General features: G+C 38.2%; 1 protein-coding gene across 1 annotated transcript in view; it reads right to left on the bottom strand.

The window, feature by feature from the left end:
• Nucleotides 1–20013, bottom strand: part of LOC111870297 (DNA-directed RNA polymerase III subunit RPC1) — a 42926-nt gene that overhangs the window by 18775 nt on the left and 4138 nt on the right. Inside the window, exons 4-16 of the mRNA XM_023862459.2 lie at nucleotides 18708–18957; nucleotides 18096–18336; nucleotides 16247–16424; nucleotides 15975–16112; nucleotides 14340–14537; nucleotides 13044–13168; nucleotides 11764–11875; nucleotides 9648–9845; nucleotides 7832–7967; nucleotides 5871–6120; nucleotides 3571–3770; nucleotides 1336–1449; nucleotides 405–562 (exon numbers count right to left, since the gene is read on the bottom strand). Of these exons, the coding sequence (XP_023718227.1) occupies nucleotides 405–562; nucleotides 1336–1449; nucleotides 3571–3770; nucleotides 5871–6120; nucleotides 7832–7967; nucleotides 9648–9845; nucleotides 11764–11875; nucleotides 13044–13168; nucleotides 14340–14537; nucleotides 15975–16112; nucleotides 16247–16424; nucleotides 18096–18336; nucleotides 18708–18957 (2298 nt within the window). The remainder of the gene's footprint in view (nucleotides 1–404; nucleotides 563–1335; nucleotides 1450–3570; nucleotides 3771–5870; nucleotides 6121–7831; nucleotides 7968–9647; nucleotides 9846–11763; nucleotides 11876–13043; nucleotides 13169–14339; nucleotides 14538–15974; nucleotides 16113–16246; nucleotides 16425–18095; nucleotides 18337–18707; nucleotides 18958–20013) is intronic.

Below are 20013 nucleotides of genomic sequence, written 5' to 3' on the forward strand. Positions count from 1 at the left end.
TTTTCCATGTGACATGAAGACACTGTCTTAATGTGATAGGAAAACTTATTACAACAATCTAAGAACAAAGAAGTATGAAAAATACTCAAACCTAAAACAGATTAAATAAAAGGTGAATATAGAAAATTACATAAACGATAGCTTTATGACTTATACTCTTCTCACAGTATTGCTAGCATGGTTAATGAAAGTTATGATGAACTGGACACACAGCTCAGACAGAAGAAACAAGAATTTTTTCAAAATTATGTCAGGGAAACTCAGTGGATGTAGACAGCATGAAGGACTATGATAGCATGGAGTTAAATGGATGTTAAGAAAACAAGTTTAAGTGGATTAAATTGGATCAGAATGAGACCCAAAGGCAATAATGTCTGGGTTTCTAATATTGTGCTCAAACTGACCTTTACTAGTCTACGCTGCATGTAGCCAGTCTCTGCTGTCTTGACTGCTGTATCAACCAAACCTTCTCTTCCTCCCATAGTATGGAAGAAAAATTCAGTAGGTGTGAGTCCAGAATAAAAACTGTTTTCAACAAAACCTTTTGCTGCAGGTATCTTGGCTGTAAGTTAAACAAGAAAACTTTGCATATATCACTCCCTAAAATATGCTTAAAGTTATTTGACAGTGGCATAACACAAGATTCAAGGCCATTTATTCGGACTCTTCCATTGACCTAGCAAAAGGAAATGTTGTCCCTGTGCTTAACTAATGTAGCACTATGCCATGAAAGCATATGGGGGAGTGGATGTATAGATCCACATTTTCTTGACCTTGGTACCAGCTGGAGGTGAGTTATCGGCTTCACCCCCAGCTGCTTTACCCCCGGAGAAAGAGCCCCCAAGCTGCAAGCTGGAAGGTCATGGGTTTGATCCCCAAAAAGGTCACTGGATCTTTTTCAATTAACCTAATCCTTCCCACCCTACTGTGGCCCTGGGATCAACTCAGCCTCTAACAGAAATGAGTAGCAGGAATCTTCCTGGGGTCAAAGGTCGGCCAGCGCATAAGGCTGACAACCTCACCACCATCTGTTAGCTGATTGTCTATGATATGTGGAAGCCTCAATGTCTCAAAACCCTATGACCCTCAACAGCCTGTTACAGGGACAGCAGCTACGTCATCACAAAGGCATAATCCCTGCCACCATTATACACCTAAGAACATTAAAGTGAAGGAGGAATACATAGAAGACTGTAGCCATAAAGCTGCTTCATTTATGATATTAATAGAGCACTCTGATATGCAATTCTGCTGCTGCAAAACTGCTGATGGCTCAGTTGTGACAGAAAGTTAGCAGGGCTTCAGTTTATAACATTTCAGATTCATCATACTCACAATGGCGCTCAAAATGGGGAAGTGCTCGATCTTCAAAACCATTAGGAACCCTGTGCCCACTAATGGCTTGCTGACCCACACAGGCAATCATCTGAGAGATATTAATGAAGGATCCTAAACAAACAAAAACATGAAAATGAATAACACAGTGTGTTCAGTTAAAAGAAACGAAACTCAATAGCAAGTTGCAGGTACCAGACATGGAATGAAAAATTCACAGCCATTTGAAATTTCAAGTCTAAAGCAAACCTTCTGAAGCTCCTATTCTGTAAAGTACTTATGTTAAATTCATTTTGAAAATAAGTGTCATATTTTAACTATGGGAATATAACTTTCTCTAAAAAGATGTGTATGATGCAAATAATATAATATGCTGATACCAAGAACACATGCAGCAATAAACAGAACATTAACACAAATAAGAAAAATAGTTAAAATTTTAATTTTGTAAATTAATAGAAGATCCCACGAAATTATAAGGAAGTGAAAAAATTCAGGGGTAAACTTGATAGCCTTAAGAAGTGTTGAGCAATGTACAAGACATGAAAACATTAATACTGCAGATCTACAGAAGAATTTGCGTGCTTATTCAGTAAACTGAAGAGATAAAGAGAGAGATAAAAGGTTAAAACATTCTTAAAAGAATGGGCACAGAAAGATCCTCAAAACTTGTTCTCCAGATTAACTGAAAGTATACAGAGTGTGTTCAAAAAGTTCCCAAAATTTGTCTATAAATAATATCTTTCTGCTTAGAGCTTGTTGAATATTATCCCCTTCAGAATAGTCCCCTTGCACAGCAATGCACCTCTGCCACCACCTTTTCCACTTTTGGAAGCACTGTTTGAAGGATGTTTGTGGTATCACCTTCAAGTCATTATTTGCATAAGTGATGTCTTCCACTGTCTGAAATCTTCTTCCTTCAAGGGTAATTTTGAGTTTAGGGAACAGAAAAAAGTCAGGAGGGGAGAGGTTACGTGTATAGGCAGGTTTTAGAAGGGTAAGAATTGAAATTTTTGCCAAAAATTGTCTAACTGACAAGGCTGTGTGAGCAGATGCATTATTGTGATGGAGAAGCCAGCTTCCCATAGTCAACATTTCAAGTTACTTTCTATGTACAACATCCAGCAGACATCTCAGAACAGTCAAATAAAAGTTCTGATTAACTGTGTGACTTCCAGGAACAAATACGTAATGCACAATGTCTTGATGATTGAAAAAAACAAGCAGCGATGCTTTCACTCGTCAGCACACCTGTCATGCTTTCTTGGGGTGAGGCAAAGCATGACTCTTCCAGTATGAATACTGTTTTTCAGTTTCAATGTCATAATTTTAAACCCAGGTCTCACCACCAGTAATGATATTTGGAGGAGATTTTCACATATGGAAAATTGTTGCAGTTTCTGATTGCTAGTCAAGAGTCTTGGCATAAATTTTGCTGAGACATGAAACATTCCTAAATCTTCCATTAAAACTTTTGGCATGAACCAATGGATATTCCAACCTCTTCCACAAACTTCCCAGACAGTCAGTCGATGATTCCCATGGCTAACGTTTTTCACCTGGGCAATCAGAGATTCGATCTTGAAGCAGAAGGTCATCCACATTGCTCATCATCTGTCGAAGTTCTTCCATAAAACATCTGAACCTTTTGTTGGTCATTGTGTGACTCAAGGTATCATCTCTGTAAGCTTCATGCAACAGGCTATAGGTTTCTGCAGATCTTTTCCTTACTTTGAAACAGAATTTAACACAAATTCTTTGCTCCTTTACAGACTCCATGCTAAATGTGACAAAACAACAACACACTAGATTACAAAAGTAGTCATAAAAATTAAACAGAACCCCCAATCTACTTGGAACAAAACTGTTTGCATAACTAATGATCAGGTTGCACCGTCATTCAAACAACACCTAACATGACAGATGCACTGCTAATTTACAGACAATTTTTAGAAACTTTCTGAACACAACATTTTATTTGTTAGATCAGTTTTTTGTTCTTGTGTTTCATTTACCTTGCTGGGAAGACAATTCAAAAGATGACTTATGAAAACAGAAAACACTTGAGCCTATATCAAAAGAAGCAGAAGATACCGTAACATGTAACAAATCTAATTAAATGAAAGTGATGATGGTTGTACAGGAAGGACAGGAACTGGAGTTATTTGCTGAGGTAGGTGAGGAGTGAGGGTGGATGATAACCACTGGTAGGCTGTTTTATCAAAATCTACATACCTTTGGAACCACTAAGAGCCATTACAAGAGGACTGTTGCTTGGATGAAGTTCTTTAAGACAAGCTTTACCAGCATGGTCTCGAATAACAGACAGTTCCTTCAAGATGACTGCTTCAAGCGTTTCTTCCTCTGTGCAACCTGGCTGACACTGTAATCGACCTTCTTCTAGAGATTGGATATAGTCATCACATTTAGAATATCTGAAATATTTCACAGTATTAATTTCATACTTAATTAAAACACAGATTTAGCAACTACTATTCACAATATTCTCTGTATCCTTCTTTATATACAGCTGAGGAAGTGTACTCTTCTCTTCCCTTTCCTTCCCTTCACTGTTTTCCAACTAAAAATTTCTATGCAGTGTTCATCTCTCACATGCCTGGAAGAAAATCTCAAAATGGAAGAAATTTAATGCTGAGACTATTGATTGGATTAAATGACAATTAACCTTAAAGGACAATATTAAATATGAATTCCAGTATATCATTATTCTAATTGTATGCATTTCCAGTTTATACACAATGGTCTGCAAGTCTTAATCAATTACAAAACTAACAAAGAAACTGCATAGTTTTTTTTAAACTTTGTCACCCACATGTTGCACTACCGTGGAGGTACATGCATGGGTCAATCAGGCCCCACTATGCCTAGCATCACGCTACGTACAATATAAATATTCCAGATTAAAATCCAGACACCAGAGCCATGGTAGCCACAGGTTCATTTCATACAGAAATGACTGGTTACACGTTCTGGGAAGCACATGAATATTCGATCTACACATAAACGTTATCACGACAGACTGGAATCAAGTATTTATTATTATTATCATTATTATTTTTTTTTTGAGGGGGTGGGTTTCCCCATGCACCGCGACTAGTAGTCTTTTGTACGTCCCCCTTTAATTTCTACTGTCGCCATACCCTACCAGTACTGGCGCTCGCTATCAGCCCCATTCTGCACGCAAGGTCAGCCCTCTTCTGGCAATGGTACCCAATGCTTCCCCATCTAACGGAGGCATTGGAAACTAGTTGGGCAGGAAACTTTGCCTAATTTTGCTCAAAGGTCTCCTAGAGACATGAAGATCTTTTACGTGCCGTAAATCTACGACACGGGACCCACAGCTTAAAGTCCATCCCGGAGGACTTGTTCCCTCAATTTTTCTGCCCTTAAAAGTTCCACAACCTCCGCCGGGTTTGAACCCGCATACCTTGAGTCATGAGGTGGGAACGTTACCCCTAGACTAGGGAGGCCGCTCTGGAATCAAGTAAGTTCATATAGCTCAATTAAGATGGGTGGTAGGATTACTTACTGGACACTGCCACCTGAAAGGATACCTTTTCATGTTGGGACTGACAGATAACCCAACTTGTGAAAGGTGCCTACAGGAAAACGAATCAGCTGCACACATCCCGTGTGATTGTGAGGCCATAGCTTATTTAAGATTTCATCACTTGGGTCATTTTTTATGGAACCAAGCGACTTTTATGATGTCCCAATAAGCAGGGTCCTACACTTTATTAAATGTGTAGGATTAATAAAGGGCTATTCCAAAGGGAAGCATAATAGATCATTGAAGGTCGCAGTGTGGGGGCCATACAAGTTCATATAGCAGTCTACACACAAGACCTGCATTCAGGAAGTACCAGATTCAGATCTCAGCTGGATCATCAGCTTCAGGTACTTTCCAGTGGCAAAATGCTGGGATAATTCCTTGAAATAAGCCACATCTGTCTCCTTCCAAATCCTTACCTACTCACCATCCATAATAAACTTCTCTTCTCATTTGATACTGTATAACCACTGAAGCTGAAACTGCATAATTAGATAACTAAAAAACAGACTTACATTCAGGGGGTACCTAATTCAGATCTTAGACAATTTTCTAGCTATACTGAGGTTAACACGGTTTCCCTCAGCCACTCCAGAAATATCATGATAACATATTCAAACAGGCTATGACTACCTTCTTCAAAATCCTCACCTATTCTTTATTCATGAGCATCTTCCCATCTCAGTCAGTACTATATAATCTCAGCAGTTAAAACAGTATCATTAATAAAATAAAAATAAACTGAGATTTGAAGTTCTTACAATACAATGCCTTCTGCAATGAGATACCATGTAGTCCGGTAGAACGTCACTCATTTACCTTGTGGATGGAGGCTGCAATTTTCTCTAAAATGTTGGTAATAATTTACAAGGCATCACAGAAGACAGCAGTCTCAAAATACATAAAATGCCATTACACATAGAGACTTGTGGGTCACTCTATACCTTGCTTGTTACACACTTACCCCGCATGCAGAAGCTCAAGTTTGGCCCTAAGCAGGCCTTGCCCTGGTGTCACATCCCCTATACCTATGGAGAAACCTCTGTTCATAAGGAAGTATGAAGCAAGTCTGGCAAGTCTCCACATGGCCTTGGCTGCATAATCCTCACCCCAGTCACTCAGCAATATATAAAATATGTTGTTCTTTGAACCAGAACCCAGTGTGGATTTATCCATTGAACCAGCCAGTAATTCAGAGTTGCGAATAACAACATCTGCAGAAGAAAGTGTGAACACATCTTTACAGAATCCAACAGTGAATATGTAACACTGCTATATTTCTTTCCATAGACATATAAGAACTGACAGATCTGCTAATTTTTAATATAAATTGCTTTTGTACAAGTGGAACATCTGGGTTTCCTAAATTCAGAAACATATTTCCAGATTAGCAGCATTTATGCGAAGAAAGTTAAAGCAACTGTGTGTTTTAAAGACCATAAATAATGAAGAAATTGTGCTTCTGCAGACTTTTATATTTATTATTTATCTGTTACTTACCTTTATATATAAAAACTTTTACAAGGAGCTAAATATGACTCTAAAGGGTAATGCCTTCTATGTGACACATAGTCTGGTTCATATTTACTTACATCTTGGTGGGAAATCCTGTGCCACTTTCAGGATGATGCAGGCAGTAAGGTCCTCTTAAATGCTGGTAAATATCTACCAGAATACACGACATAACAACCCATAATGCAGTAATCTTAACATAAGTTTATGTCTGGCCTAAACTGTTGTCACCAAAAGCTTGCTTCAACATTTGGTGCGTTTCTGCAGCGGTTTTCCAAAGTTTAAAACAAAACTTTATACAGACACCCTGCTCTCTCGGATCAGCCATCGCAAAACCGCAAACTCACGGAAAAACAACAATGGAAATACATTCACCAACAATAAACCCAACCACTCGACAGGATACTGCTTGTCACATTGATTCAAGAAGGGTGTGTGGGGAGACACCTAGCGGTATTTCGATGTACTCATAACCATTCACGCGCAAAATTCAAATTTCGGGAACTTTTTGATAGAACCACGTAAATAGCAAGTTTCATGATGACTGGTAAAGGTGTTGAATAAATATTAAGGTTTTGCCTCAGCAATTTCAAAGGTATGTTGGTATTACTGGTGGAAGCAATTTATTTAGTGCACCATTGAAATGGGCTCATCTGGCATGATATATGTACATACCATGTTCCATGATAATCAGTTCAGGAATATAAGTAATATTATAGTTATTACCACAAAAATTTTAGAGGCTGTAATGTTGGTACTACTGATCAAAGGGACTTATGGAGTTGGAATGGTTCATGTGGCATAATATGCATACGAAGTTTCATAAAGTTTGATACAGGCATTCAAGCAATATTAATGTTCTGCCTCAGTAATGAGAGGCTGCAGTGTTGGTATTACTGATGTGAGAGACTCATGATTTACATCAGCAAGATGGAGTTAAGTAGATACATGCCAGTTTTCATAAAGATTGGTTCAGACATTCAAAAGTTAATAAGGGGGGGCACACACACAGACAGAATGTGATCTCATAAGCCTACTTTAACTTTCTCAAAATAATGGAAGTGGGCTAAAAAAAATTGTGATTTTCTTCAATCTGAGTCCTGAAATGTGTGACCATCAAAAATAAATTCTTTACACAGAATTGTATGCTTATGTAAGAAATAAATGTCAAAATTGTAACTGTACAGCAGTTAAACACATTCAGTATTATATATTTTAATACCAGTGGTCTAACTGAGATTAATGCCTGTCATGTCCAACTGAAACACCACTCCTATAATGGAATGTCCATTATAGCCAGCAGACCTCCCTAAATGGTTAACACAACAAACTGCCAATTCTTAACTTCAACATTACATAGTCTTCCCTTATATTAAATGTGACTGTTAATTTATCAATTATAGTTCTGCTTACATGAGTCATTGATGCATAATTCTTCATTACTGGTATAGGCACGGCCCTTTGTGCGTAAGTTAGCCTTGACAGGACATTTCTTATTTGGGCGAATAATCAAACTGAAAATCTGTTTTCCAGTCCATAGAGTGGCTGGCTAGAAACAATAAGAGTAAAAATGTTAGTAACATATATAGAAAATTGATCTTAATACACATATTGTGGACCTGTATTTAAGGTTCCTTACTTACTGTTCAATTTCGGTGGTCCAAAGCCAATAATCTCCTTGTTAAATTATCCCTATTTCAAATTTTCCTCACATCAGTGTTCAAATCTACTGTTCCCAAAAGAAAACTTATATGGGAATTTCAATATTTCACTATTACAGGTTTAAAAAATATTCTCTTACATTTATGGTAAGCAACTCAAATCATTCCCTCTCCGTGATTTGGAATAAACTTTCTCCCCTACTGAGACAAATTTCCACACTGTAAATTATCTACATCAATTATTTTTCCTTTAATCATTAATTTGTGATCTCTTTCCACATCTTCTGCCTTGCACTTTTTCTACTTTTCCTCACTGACAAGGCAGTCCTTTTATAGGCCACCACTCTCCACTGGTTTCCTCATGGCTCTGGTCAGTCTTACCTTCTGCATATCATGCACAACTTTTTCTGTGCTTAGCTCATTTTTCTACCCTGAAGACAGAGGCATGAGGTTCCTCTGGAAACATGGCACCTGCCTAGCAAACTATATGCCATCACACCAAACAATTTAGCTCAAGCAGTAACACTTCTGACTTATATTCAGGAGATGCCTGGTCTGAATCCCGGATGGGAAACTAACTATTCCGATATTCATCATCATTTCCTAAGTCTCACTAAGTAAATGCATGGATTAATACCTCATATTAAACTACAACTACTCTCTTCCACATCTTTTCCAACTTATCATTTAAAAGGGAAGACGGTACTAAAGATTACACAACAAAAGTAAAAGACGTAAATAAAGTCTGAAATAGTTGCCAAAAGATACAATGGAAATATCCCATGAAAGAAATTAATAACAAAAACAACGATGTGCCTAAGGGCACAGAAGACAAAGTGTACAGTACACTGGTTTCCCCGGTAATAAGTGTTGCCCACTGTTGGCCCATGTGTGGCCAAAACATGTACCAACATAAAATGAATGAACATAGTTAACAACATTTAAAATATTTAACAAACACTATTACTTTACTATATATATTTTAGTGCCATTTACAAAAAGTTGATGATGTTGCATCATAGACTGAATACTTATGATCTAAATATGTTATCATTTACTAATCATTCTAAAATTCAGTACTTTACAGACTGAGATACTGACAGTATTGTTAAATAAAAGAGTAGAAAGTTCCCTGTACCAGGCTGTGAAGGCCTATAGGGTTGTGAGACGTCGAAGGTTCCACATTATCTAGACAATCGGTTCAAAGATGGCGGCAAGGTTGTCAGCCTTACGTGCTGGTTGTGCTTTACTCCCCAGAAAAATTATTTAATTATATCCTGGTACTCATTTCTGTTAGAGGCTGAGTGAACTCCAGGGCCACAGTGCGGCTGGAAGGATTAGGTCAATTTAAAGAAATCCAATTACCTCATTGGGACTTGAACCCAAGAATGAAATACACGACATTACATCCCACAAGACCACAATTTTAATGTTCACCAGTAGGAGAACCCAAGTGTCCACCGTCATAAAAATTACATCACAACAATTTTAATGGTTTCCATTATACCAAACTTTCATTACTAAAATGGGTTCCTGAAGACCTCAGACCATTGAGTTTCAAGTTATACCTTCCTTATAGCTGGAGGGGGTAGGTCTATATTCATAGCAATATCATCCCCTGCCAAGAGACAAGCAGCCAACTGGCATGCCTGTCCTTTATCCAGGAAATGATCCTTTTGTGTGAGTAAGTAGGCTCCTGTAATGAAGTCCTGTGTCGCAGCAATTAGTAGTTCTCCATTTCTAGGAGTTACAAGATTTGATTTATTCTGTAAAACACAAAACAGAATTAGTGCTGGAACAAAACTGCTTCATAATGCAGGATGTAATGACAAAATTAAGTAGTACTGATTACTGCAATGCAATGTGACCTGTTTCTCTGAAGGTCCGTGACAATGGGTGACTCATTATTCAAGTACTATGTGGACACTGCCATTTGTCGGAGGTATATTTGATATTCCTGACGTTCCCAGAGTTTGCTCTATTCCTACCTTCTGGTTGTCATACTCACCGATTTATATTATTTCTTTATTTTAATCCAAGACCTTTAAAATACTGGGCTAGCAGCCCGTGCTCTAGTGGCTAGTGTGCTTGATTCATAACCTAAAGGTCTCAAATTTTATACCTGATATTTCCACTTATAATAGAATAAAGTAATTAGAACTTCATCAGCATTATGACAATCAATCATCAACACTGCAAATTGAGACCAATGTGAGAGAGGTTCAGATGCCTATGCAGTATGCTCACTGTGAGACAGATGATAACTGCAAACATTTCAGGAATCTCATTTATAGCTACCAAAGCCCTTTGTAACATCTTGTAACAAAATTATTTTTTAGAGTGAGATGTTAGCCCCACGCCCAATCCCCAAGCTGTCAGTGGCTGTTTATTCAATATGTTTGCAGGTACCCTCCATATCTGGAGTCCGTCTCCTCCATCCACAACCTGAGGACATGCCATGCCATGGAGACAAAGGACCCACTTACATTGTCTTCATCAAATATCTGAAAATGCAGCTTATATGTCAAGAATGTGCACACAGATTCAATGTAGCAATTTTATGAAAATCAATGATGAGCTCACCAAAACAGCAGATCACGGATCTGGAAATTCTTCCAGAATATCTTAACTGGTGATAAAACCTGGTGTTTTCTGCATGATCCTTAAACACCAATTTTTCATGTGAAGTGGCGAACTTCCAGCAGCATCAATCAGCAGGGAAGGTAATGATGAGTATAATTTTTGAATGGCAAGGCATTATAAACAGCAAGTTTGTTCCTGAATGTGCTTCAATCAACAAGGTCAGATGAACAGATGTACTTATCATCTATGAGTGGAATTCACAAAAGCCCACCAGTTACTGCTGACACAGAAATAGCTGAAGTAGAATGAGACAAAGTCCCTTCATATTATGGCCCTCAAATAGGCCTATTGTCCCAGCCTTTGATGACAGACGAATATGGAACACCGGCAGAATGATAATTGGCTGGGAAAAACCAAATGCTCAGAGAAACTTCCCCTTGTGCCACTCTGTCCAATAGACCCACATGAATAATAATGCGATTGAACCCAGCCCTCTGAAATGAGAAGCCAGCTATGAAATGGCATATGCAACAGTAACTCACCAAACATGATACTATGAGGCTTCATCAACCACTATATCTTCCTGACCCTGCTCTGAGCAATGTTTATCTCCTCTGTCAGATGAAATACCAAATGAACAGCTGTCACTTCAAGGATACAGCACAAATTAAAGTGACTTAAAGACTATGTTGCAGGAGGTCACACACACACAATGACTTCTGAAAATATTTCTATAAACCGTACAAATGCTTCCAGTAGTGTGCAAACACCAGAGGACAATACACAAAGGTAGGTATGCCTAATGGCTTCTTAGTGCTGCCATTAAGATATGGCTCCTCTCACTGAACTCTCAGAAGCTATCATGTGGGGTGTGTACACCCTTTATTTATACCAGCAGATTAATAATACTGACATCTGTGTGTACTTCATAATATGACAGCTTCCTTTCCATTTAATTCTTTCTGCTTTACAAGATCATTAAATACACCCTGATGAATTCTGAATCTTCATGATTTATTACAAAAAAGTTTCTGTTTCAAATTAAACTAATCTAAGTACAAATTCAACATAAAATGTGCTCAGGTTAAATTAGAAATGTACCCCCATAAGTACAAGAGCTTCTGCACGAGCCTCCTCAGTCTGCGGCAGATGCAGATTCATCTCATCACCATCAAAATCTGCATTGTATGGCGTACATACACATTCATTGAATCTGAAAATAAGGAATAAAAACAAATGTTATGTGAGATATAATGCATATAACTCTCAGGACATTAATATCTGAATTTAAAATTAAAGCTTCTCCATGGTGAGGTTGTCCTTTACACCCAGGTAGATCCTGGTACTTATTTCTGTTAGAGGCTCAGTTGACCCTAGGGCTATAACATGGCTGGAAGATAGGTCAATTGCAAAACTGACTGACCTCAGCAGGAACTGAACCTGCAGCCTTCCAGCTTGTAGCATAGTGCCTCAACCAATTATCCTACTGCCCCCCCCCCAAAACTTATTAGCCCTAAAAGCTTTTTGATTTCTTTGGGTGTAATGTCAGATCAGTTCACCGATTTAGACAATACCTTCCATTTCTGTGCATTCTGAGTGTGGTACAGGTCTGACTGATCAATGAATAGCTGTATGAGATTGGCACCTATAAGTACACTCACTACTTCAACAACAGACTCTGTGTTATCAATAATTACATTCAGTCCTGTAAATATGACAAAATCGCTTGGTTTCTAATCCCTTTTACACCACAAGTCAATTTCCCCATCATTGAAATAATCACTGTTATCTGGTTCACTGCTCTCATCCTCATTTACACTGACACTATCACTGTCACACATGGTGACTGTTTACTCCACCAGATGTGGCAACATCTGATCATGTGATACATCAGAAAAAGTATCTGCATACAACTCAGACAAAATATGACCGCCAAACTCCTTCCCAAAGCCATGTTTCAGACTGACTGAGTTAAAAATAAAAGTAAGGAGCAGAACTGAATAAATAGTGGCTTTGATTGAGTTTTTATGTTCTACTAGTGTGGGGGGCAGAAAGGGCTGGCTTTGTTGTTTGGGTTATATGGAACTATAAACATCTTGCTTCAAGCTACTAATAAACCTTGAAACACTAAGGGCGCCAGATCAGCTGACACATGAATCTGGACAATACAATATAAGGAAGCCTGGACAGATGTGACCAAGTCAACAATGTGTGTGGCAGAAATCAAGCTTTCTACAAAGTCAAGGCCAAGTGCTAATAACCATACCAAGTATTAGAATATCGATCAAGCTGTTTCAATTTAGGAAATAAATTCCCTACATCACCAGCAAGCAGAGATAATGAAGGTCACAGAGAAGTTAGCTTGAGCAGAAAGATAGTACCTGAAAGTTCTGTGTTCCAGCACCTTTGCTTGGTGTGCCATAATGCTGAGTTTATGTAAACTTGGCTGCCGGTTGAATAGGACAATATCACCATCACGTAGATGTCTCTCTACAAGATCTCCATGCTGCAATTGATAATAATTATGTTATTTATATTGTCACGATTTTGAGGCGTGACTACAGAAGGGGTATGGATTGGTGAATGGATTTATTGACCACTCGTATACACCACTCAGAACTATACTTCGCAGATCACTGACACAGGCTAGTGTCTTCAGTCTATTATAGCCTCCAACAGCCGTTTCCTGGCAACTTATTTAACACAGTAAAGTCTTCAGCTTCCTGTACTCAGGTCCTCTTGTCACAGCTGCCAGTGCAGAACTCTTGTCAATTGCCAACTCAACTAATTGGTTCCCAGCCTGGCAGCCATTTCACACCAACCTCCTAGTCTTCTCTTCACAGGCTAACTTCCAAATGACAACTGAACTCACTCCCTCACCAACCAGTTACTTCATATAACTTTACTCAACTGAGCTGCTGACAACTGACTCTGGAACTCGACTGACGCTGCTTATAACATTTTGGCATGAACCATGTAGAAAACATCATGTCCATCATTACGGTCCGACAATACCATGACTGTTTCATGCGTATCCATTGCCACAGGAACACATTTACAGCTGCCTAGCAACAGCCCAGGTAGTGTTCATGTGTTTACTGGCTGTTACTGAGCAATGCATCTTCCTTCTCATGACTGTTGCATAGCAACAGCTATATATGATACAATAAAGTTATAACAGCAGATGAATTATATAAATATCATATGGGATTTGTAATACTGCGAATGTTTTCTCCAAGTACATCACTTTCCCTTGCCAATTCTCATTCAACCAGCAGTTCCCCATTGATTAACCATCCCATCACTGACCGTGTATAGTCTCCATACTGAGACTCTGCTACATAACCAACTTAAAAAAAATATAGGTTTGTCTACAACATACATATGTTCAGCAAGTGATTCAAAAACCACTGTTTTATTGCTGCACTCAAATTCTAGTGAACTTATATTAAATTAACATATAAGCACAAATATTTTTCAAATAATGAAATAAAAAAGTTTTTTAACAAAAGAAGTAAAAACTACACTATTAAGAAATAATAAATTCTTCATATTATTCTTATGGACCTGAAAATAAGGCAACCGCTCTTTCTTATGAAGCAGTATATTAACAAAAAAAACCTAGTCTCATATTTGGACTAATATGGTTTACTGCAATTATCTTGCTTAGTTCTCACCTTCAGTTCTTGGGCAACTTTGTTTCTGTTTACAAATCGCAGAGCCTTCTTAAATGCCTGACCACTTTGCTCCACAAAGTTAGCTCCTGGATGTTTATCTGGACCATTCAGAATCAATTCTTTCATCAGCTTCATGTTGGCTTTGTTCACTCTCTCAGGAAATGTCAGTATTTTTGCTACATGGATAGGAACACCAACCTGAAGAGGGATAAATGATCAATTCACCTCAGTGACAGTTTATCAGACTTCAGTTTTGGAGACACTTGGTGAAACTCACCAAAGTTACGGCATATTATCATTTATGACATAAGACTGAGTTTTGGACCGCCTCTGTGGTCTAGTGGTCAGAGTTCCTGGCTACAGATCCAGAGACCCTGGGTTCGATTTCTGGCGCTACCAGATTTTCCGAGAAGCAGCGAGTCTGGAATGGGGTCCACTCAGCCTTGTGAGGATAATTGAGGAGCTACTTGAATGGAAAAGTAGGGGCTCTGGTCTAGAAAACCGAGATTAACGGCCGTGGGAATTCGTTGCACTGACCATGCAACACCCTCTATCCGCAAAGGTTGGCATTAACTTCGTCAACAAGCAGCGGTCACTCGGTCGGTATAGTTCGCTTGTGGACTAAAGGTCATGGAGTTTTTGACTGAGTTTGTACAGAGAGGCACCAAATGAACAATAAGAGGTAATAACTGAAAACAATGCATCTGTATGTAGAAACAGTACAAGAACATTCTAGTGGATTTGGGCAATAGTATATTAAATTTAGAATTACTCACTTTCTGGACTTCTCCGTTGTCTAATAATATGGACAGAATACATTTGGGAAACATGACTGGTTTACAAAACACTCTGTTCTGTTTGGAGTACCAGAAGGTAGAGATGACATCCAGAAATCCATTAATACTAGCTATAAGAAAAACTGGCAGATCATAGTGGCCGCACAGTCTAGGGCATCAACTGTCTTCACCTGCTTGAATACTGGGATTGTGGGTTCGAATCCCACTCAAGGCATGGATATGTGTGCGCATTTGTTCTATGTTTGTTTTGCTCTTTATATAGCCATCAGCCTTGCGATTGGTTGATCCCCTGTTGAAGGAGTCCTACCAGCTGTGTATAGGATTAAGAAACTGAAAAAGTGGCCAAGGTCCAAAGGGCTTAGAGTCATAGAGAGAGAACTTGGTAAAATCTTGGATAGTGTCATGAACATGTGTCAAGCATGGATGACAATGGATCTATTTCAAGAGCATAAAAAAGAAAATATTAAATAAATCATTACTGGGGAGACCAAGTGAGGAAAGATACACAGAAAAGAGAGAGAGAGCAGACACAGATATAAAAATCATTAATGAGAGGATGGAAAAGAATGGTGATCCATCCTGATGAAAATGTCAGAGCATGATAATCATTTGTGACAATAGTAATTACAATACAAAGTGGCAACTGAGGTACGAATTACTGCCAACAGCTAACAGAGAAACTTTCTTTGAAATCAGACCCCATAAATTGACACTCTTATCATGACACAAACTTTCAATATATCATAAACAGATGCTTAAAATACATTAATGCTAAGAGTGAAATAATATGCAGTTTATCTTAAATTCAGCAATCTCTGCATTCTGCAATTATACACACCTCTTCTATTTTTAGATTTGGATCAGGTGAAATAACTGTTCGACTTGAGAAGTCAACTCGTTTACCAGATAAATTTCCTCTGAAACGACCTTGCTTTCCTTTCAGCCTTTGCACCAACCCACGACTGGATTTCTTTGGCTGTAAACAAGAGGTCACATGTAGTGTTTAATTGACTGAAGTCAGCAAAAAAATACAAAGAAGATTTTTAAAACATTCTTTGGAATGAAACAAATGTAACTAATCTGGAATTGTGCAATATATATATTACATACCTGCATGTTCAGGGGAATTCCGGATGTTTCGCTGTTCATATACAGCGCACAGTGTAGCTGCAAGAAGTCCCAGTCTTCGTTAATCATCTGTACTTTTGCTCCTGAGTGACGGTGTTTCATTATAACATTATTAATGAATACTATCTCAGATAGTTTCATTGTCAGATCATCTTCATTTCTGCATCAAAATTGAATTCAATGTTTTAAAATAACTTCATTCAGTGACACCAGATGATAACATATTTATCTGAATACAAAGTAATACCTTCATACACACTCACAGTTACATTGCTCACTCACATTTGCCAACATGATATCGATCTTCACAGAACTACTTGACTCAAACAGCAACGTTTCTGGCTTCTATTTGGAAAGTGTCAAGTTCAAACCTGAGCTGGGGCAGCTATCCTGACTGTAGTTTTTCTTATTTTATTCAGCTTCTCCATTAAATTCCTTGACAGTACCTTAAATTAGGCCATTAAAGTTTCCTTCCATGTCCTTTCAAATTAATTATTCACTATCATCAAATAATTCCATGCTAAATAGTCTCAGTTATTAATTACACAAGAAACACTATTCCTCCTCCTTTTTCCAATAATCTGCCTTCCTATTACATGATAAAATAATATGGTGTAATTCAGCAATAAACAAAATCAATGACATTTTAGAAATCAGATGTCGAGTAGTTACAAAAAACTCACCGGACTTATCAGTATAATACAAGCACATCAGTTATTATATACAGTACTGAGGTAAATCTGCTACCAAAACCTTTGAAATGATTCACAAGGCTTTTGGACATTCTTTAAGCTGGACAGTGGTTTTTCAATTTCATTCATGTTTCAAGGCCGGTCAAGTGTCAGTTGAAGATGACAAATGTTCAGGGTGACAAAGCACCCAGGAAAATGACAAAATTTTGAAAAAATCTGAGAACTCAGCCACAAAGACCGTCAACAAACAATCCATGAGCTCACAGACAGCAGTGGGATCAGTCATGGAGTTTGCCAGGAGATCTTAACAGACTATTTGAACATGCACTGCAATGCCGCAAACTCTCTAACAAATGATCAAAAGCAGCGGCGCACAAACGTGTGTCTTGAGCTACAAGAGAAAGCTAACAAGGACCCAACTTTTATGAGTATCTCTAGGACCATAATGAGTGATGAAAGCTGGATATATGGTTATCAGCCAGAAACAAAGCAACAATCATTGTGCGAAGTGGAAAAAGACCACAGTCACCAAGAGCAAAAAAGGTGTGTTAGGTCCACAATTCAACAAAGAGCATGCTCATTGCATTTTTTTTACATGAAGGGGATTGATCACAGTGAATTTGTTCCTCCAAACACTACAGTCAACTCAGGCTTTTACTGTGATGTTTTCAGACAGCTGAGAGAAAATGTGCAACAAAAAAGCCTGGAACTTTTGCACAACCACAACTGGCTCCATCATCACAACAACATACCTGCCCACATGTCCCTGAAAACCACAGTTTGTGACTAACAACATGGTCATCAATTCCCATCCTCAATACTTGGCAGACTTAGTCCACTGTGGTTTGCTTTGTTTCCCAAATAGGAAATGAATCTGATGGGACAACATTTTGAAACAGTGTCTGATATCCAAAGGGAACCACAAGCAGTAACTGACAGCATTAAGGAAAATTACTTCCTCGGTGCTTTTCAAGTGTGGAAAAAATGATGGGATCACTGTGTATGTTCCAAATGAGATTATTCAGAAGGAGATGACAGCCAAAACTGAGTAAGTTAGCCAGTTTTTCTTTTCTGACCTAGTCTGGGAACTTTCCAATGGCATTAGGACATTAAATTAAAGGAATTAGATATATACTTACGTTCCAGATTTCAGATCAGAGACAACAGATGGGCGGATGCAAAGTGGTGGTACAAGGATACGTGTGAGGATGAGATCCTTTGGCCGTCCATATGAAGGATTCATTAATAACAATGGTATGTCTTCCTCAGGAATTCGTTCCAACAGATGAAGAACCTCCAAAGGATTGAATATGTGAGCTAATCCATTTGAAACAGCTGACTCTAATTCTCGATTATATTCCACCACTTCATTATAAGCAGCTGCAATAATTTACAAATCAATAAGATGAAGAGAAACAGTGCTTAGTAATGTGTAATAATACAGTGCATACTTTAATGAAAGTTATAATAATACAACAATTAGAGACCAATAACATATTGCATTTTTAACAAAACGGTAATGTTTGTGAACAGCTTAATTTTCCTGGGAACTAAAGAAAAGAAATCAGGATAAAACACCAAAAGTCACATCAAGAATAACAGTGAAGTAGAGTGATTATGAATAGATGAAAGAAAGAACTGAATGTAAAGAGAAATGTTTATGGAAGAATAGAAACAAGCTTTGACAAACCAGTGTGCTGCAGCAGCTGAAGAAGCAGAATAATAATAGACAGCAGAAGAAGAAAACTCACCAAGTGCCACAGCAATCACAGGATCTGTAGATTTCTTGGAGCGATACTTTTCGTGCACTATCTTGAGCAGGCCACATTTTTTTACTGTTCCATTCAATTCTCCACAATGTGGACAAACTGTGATCTTTTTAGCCTTGTCCAAGATCTGTTTTCGGAAAGCCTTTCGTACTAAGTATGGTAATGAAGGATTCATTACCTTCATCCTTAATGGCTTTCTTTCTTTGTCAGGGAGAAGAACATGGGAACATGACTGTAAAGACAACAGTACTTCATACACAATTATGCTCTCCTTCACCAAGCTAATTTAAAACAAGCATAACATGGTTGTTTGTAAACATTAATAAGGTAAAGCTAAAGAGGAAAATTATACCAGTGCCAAACACCAGACGACAAAGGATTAAAAAACATATGGATTCAAAATACACACATATTCATAATCTCAGAACTAGATGGAAATGGACAGTTAGTTTCATAAGGCTTCCTTTCATTCTGAGATAACAGCCCACAGTAATCACTTGGCAGATGTGTTAAGGTTAAGGGTGAAATGCACAGCTGCTCTTGTGCTTAAGCATCAAACAGAGAAGCACACACAAATCACAGGGGTAAAGAACTCCTGCATTCCAGACCTTGAAATGACAAAGACTGTCAATTTAATTTCCCAGCAAATGTTACAAATGGGGAAAGGGCTACCAGTATATATTTACACACCAGATAGGAATATGAGCTTGTTTATAGACTGAGGTATCTATGGTGATATCTAATTTTTAATCAAAACTTTGAAAAATTATTTATTTCTAAAAATATCAGATTTTTATTAGCTGGAGGTTAATAAAACAATTTTCAGAATATATGTATTATACAAAGGGCGCTCCATATATAATGCCTCCTATTTTTTTGTGTTAATCTGTATCGTCTGAGCTGGATGTTGGTGGTGTTGTAGTAAAGGTTGAACCTTCCTGCCAATGTACTGTTAGTTTGGTTGTCATGCAACAGATAGCGACAGAAGAGCAGTCTACCAAAATGGCGTCTGACATAGAAGTGCATATGAAACAGATATGTGTTATTGAATTTCTCACTGCCAAACAAATTGCACCCACTGACATCCACTGACACTTGCTAAAGGTGTACAGAGATGATACAGTGGATGTCAGCACAGTGGGGCAGTGGATAGTGCGTTTCAACAGCGGCGAAAGTGAAGTGCACGACAAACCACACCCTGGACGTCCCTGCTCAGCTGCCACTCCTCACAATGAACAGCGCCTCAATCAGCTCATCCATACAGATCGGCGGATAACAATCACGGAAC

Source organism: Cryptotermes secundus, unplaced genomic scaffold (assembly GCF_002891405.2).
Source record: "Cryptotermes secundus unplaced genomic scaffold, Csec_1.0 scaffold354, whole genome shotgun sequence".
In the NCBI taxonomy this organism is placed as follows: Eukaryota; Metazoa; Arthropoda; class Insecta; order Blattodea; family Kalotermitidae; genus Cryptotermes; species Cryptotermes secundus.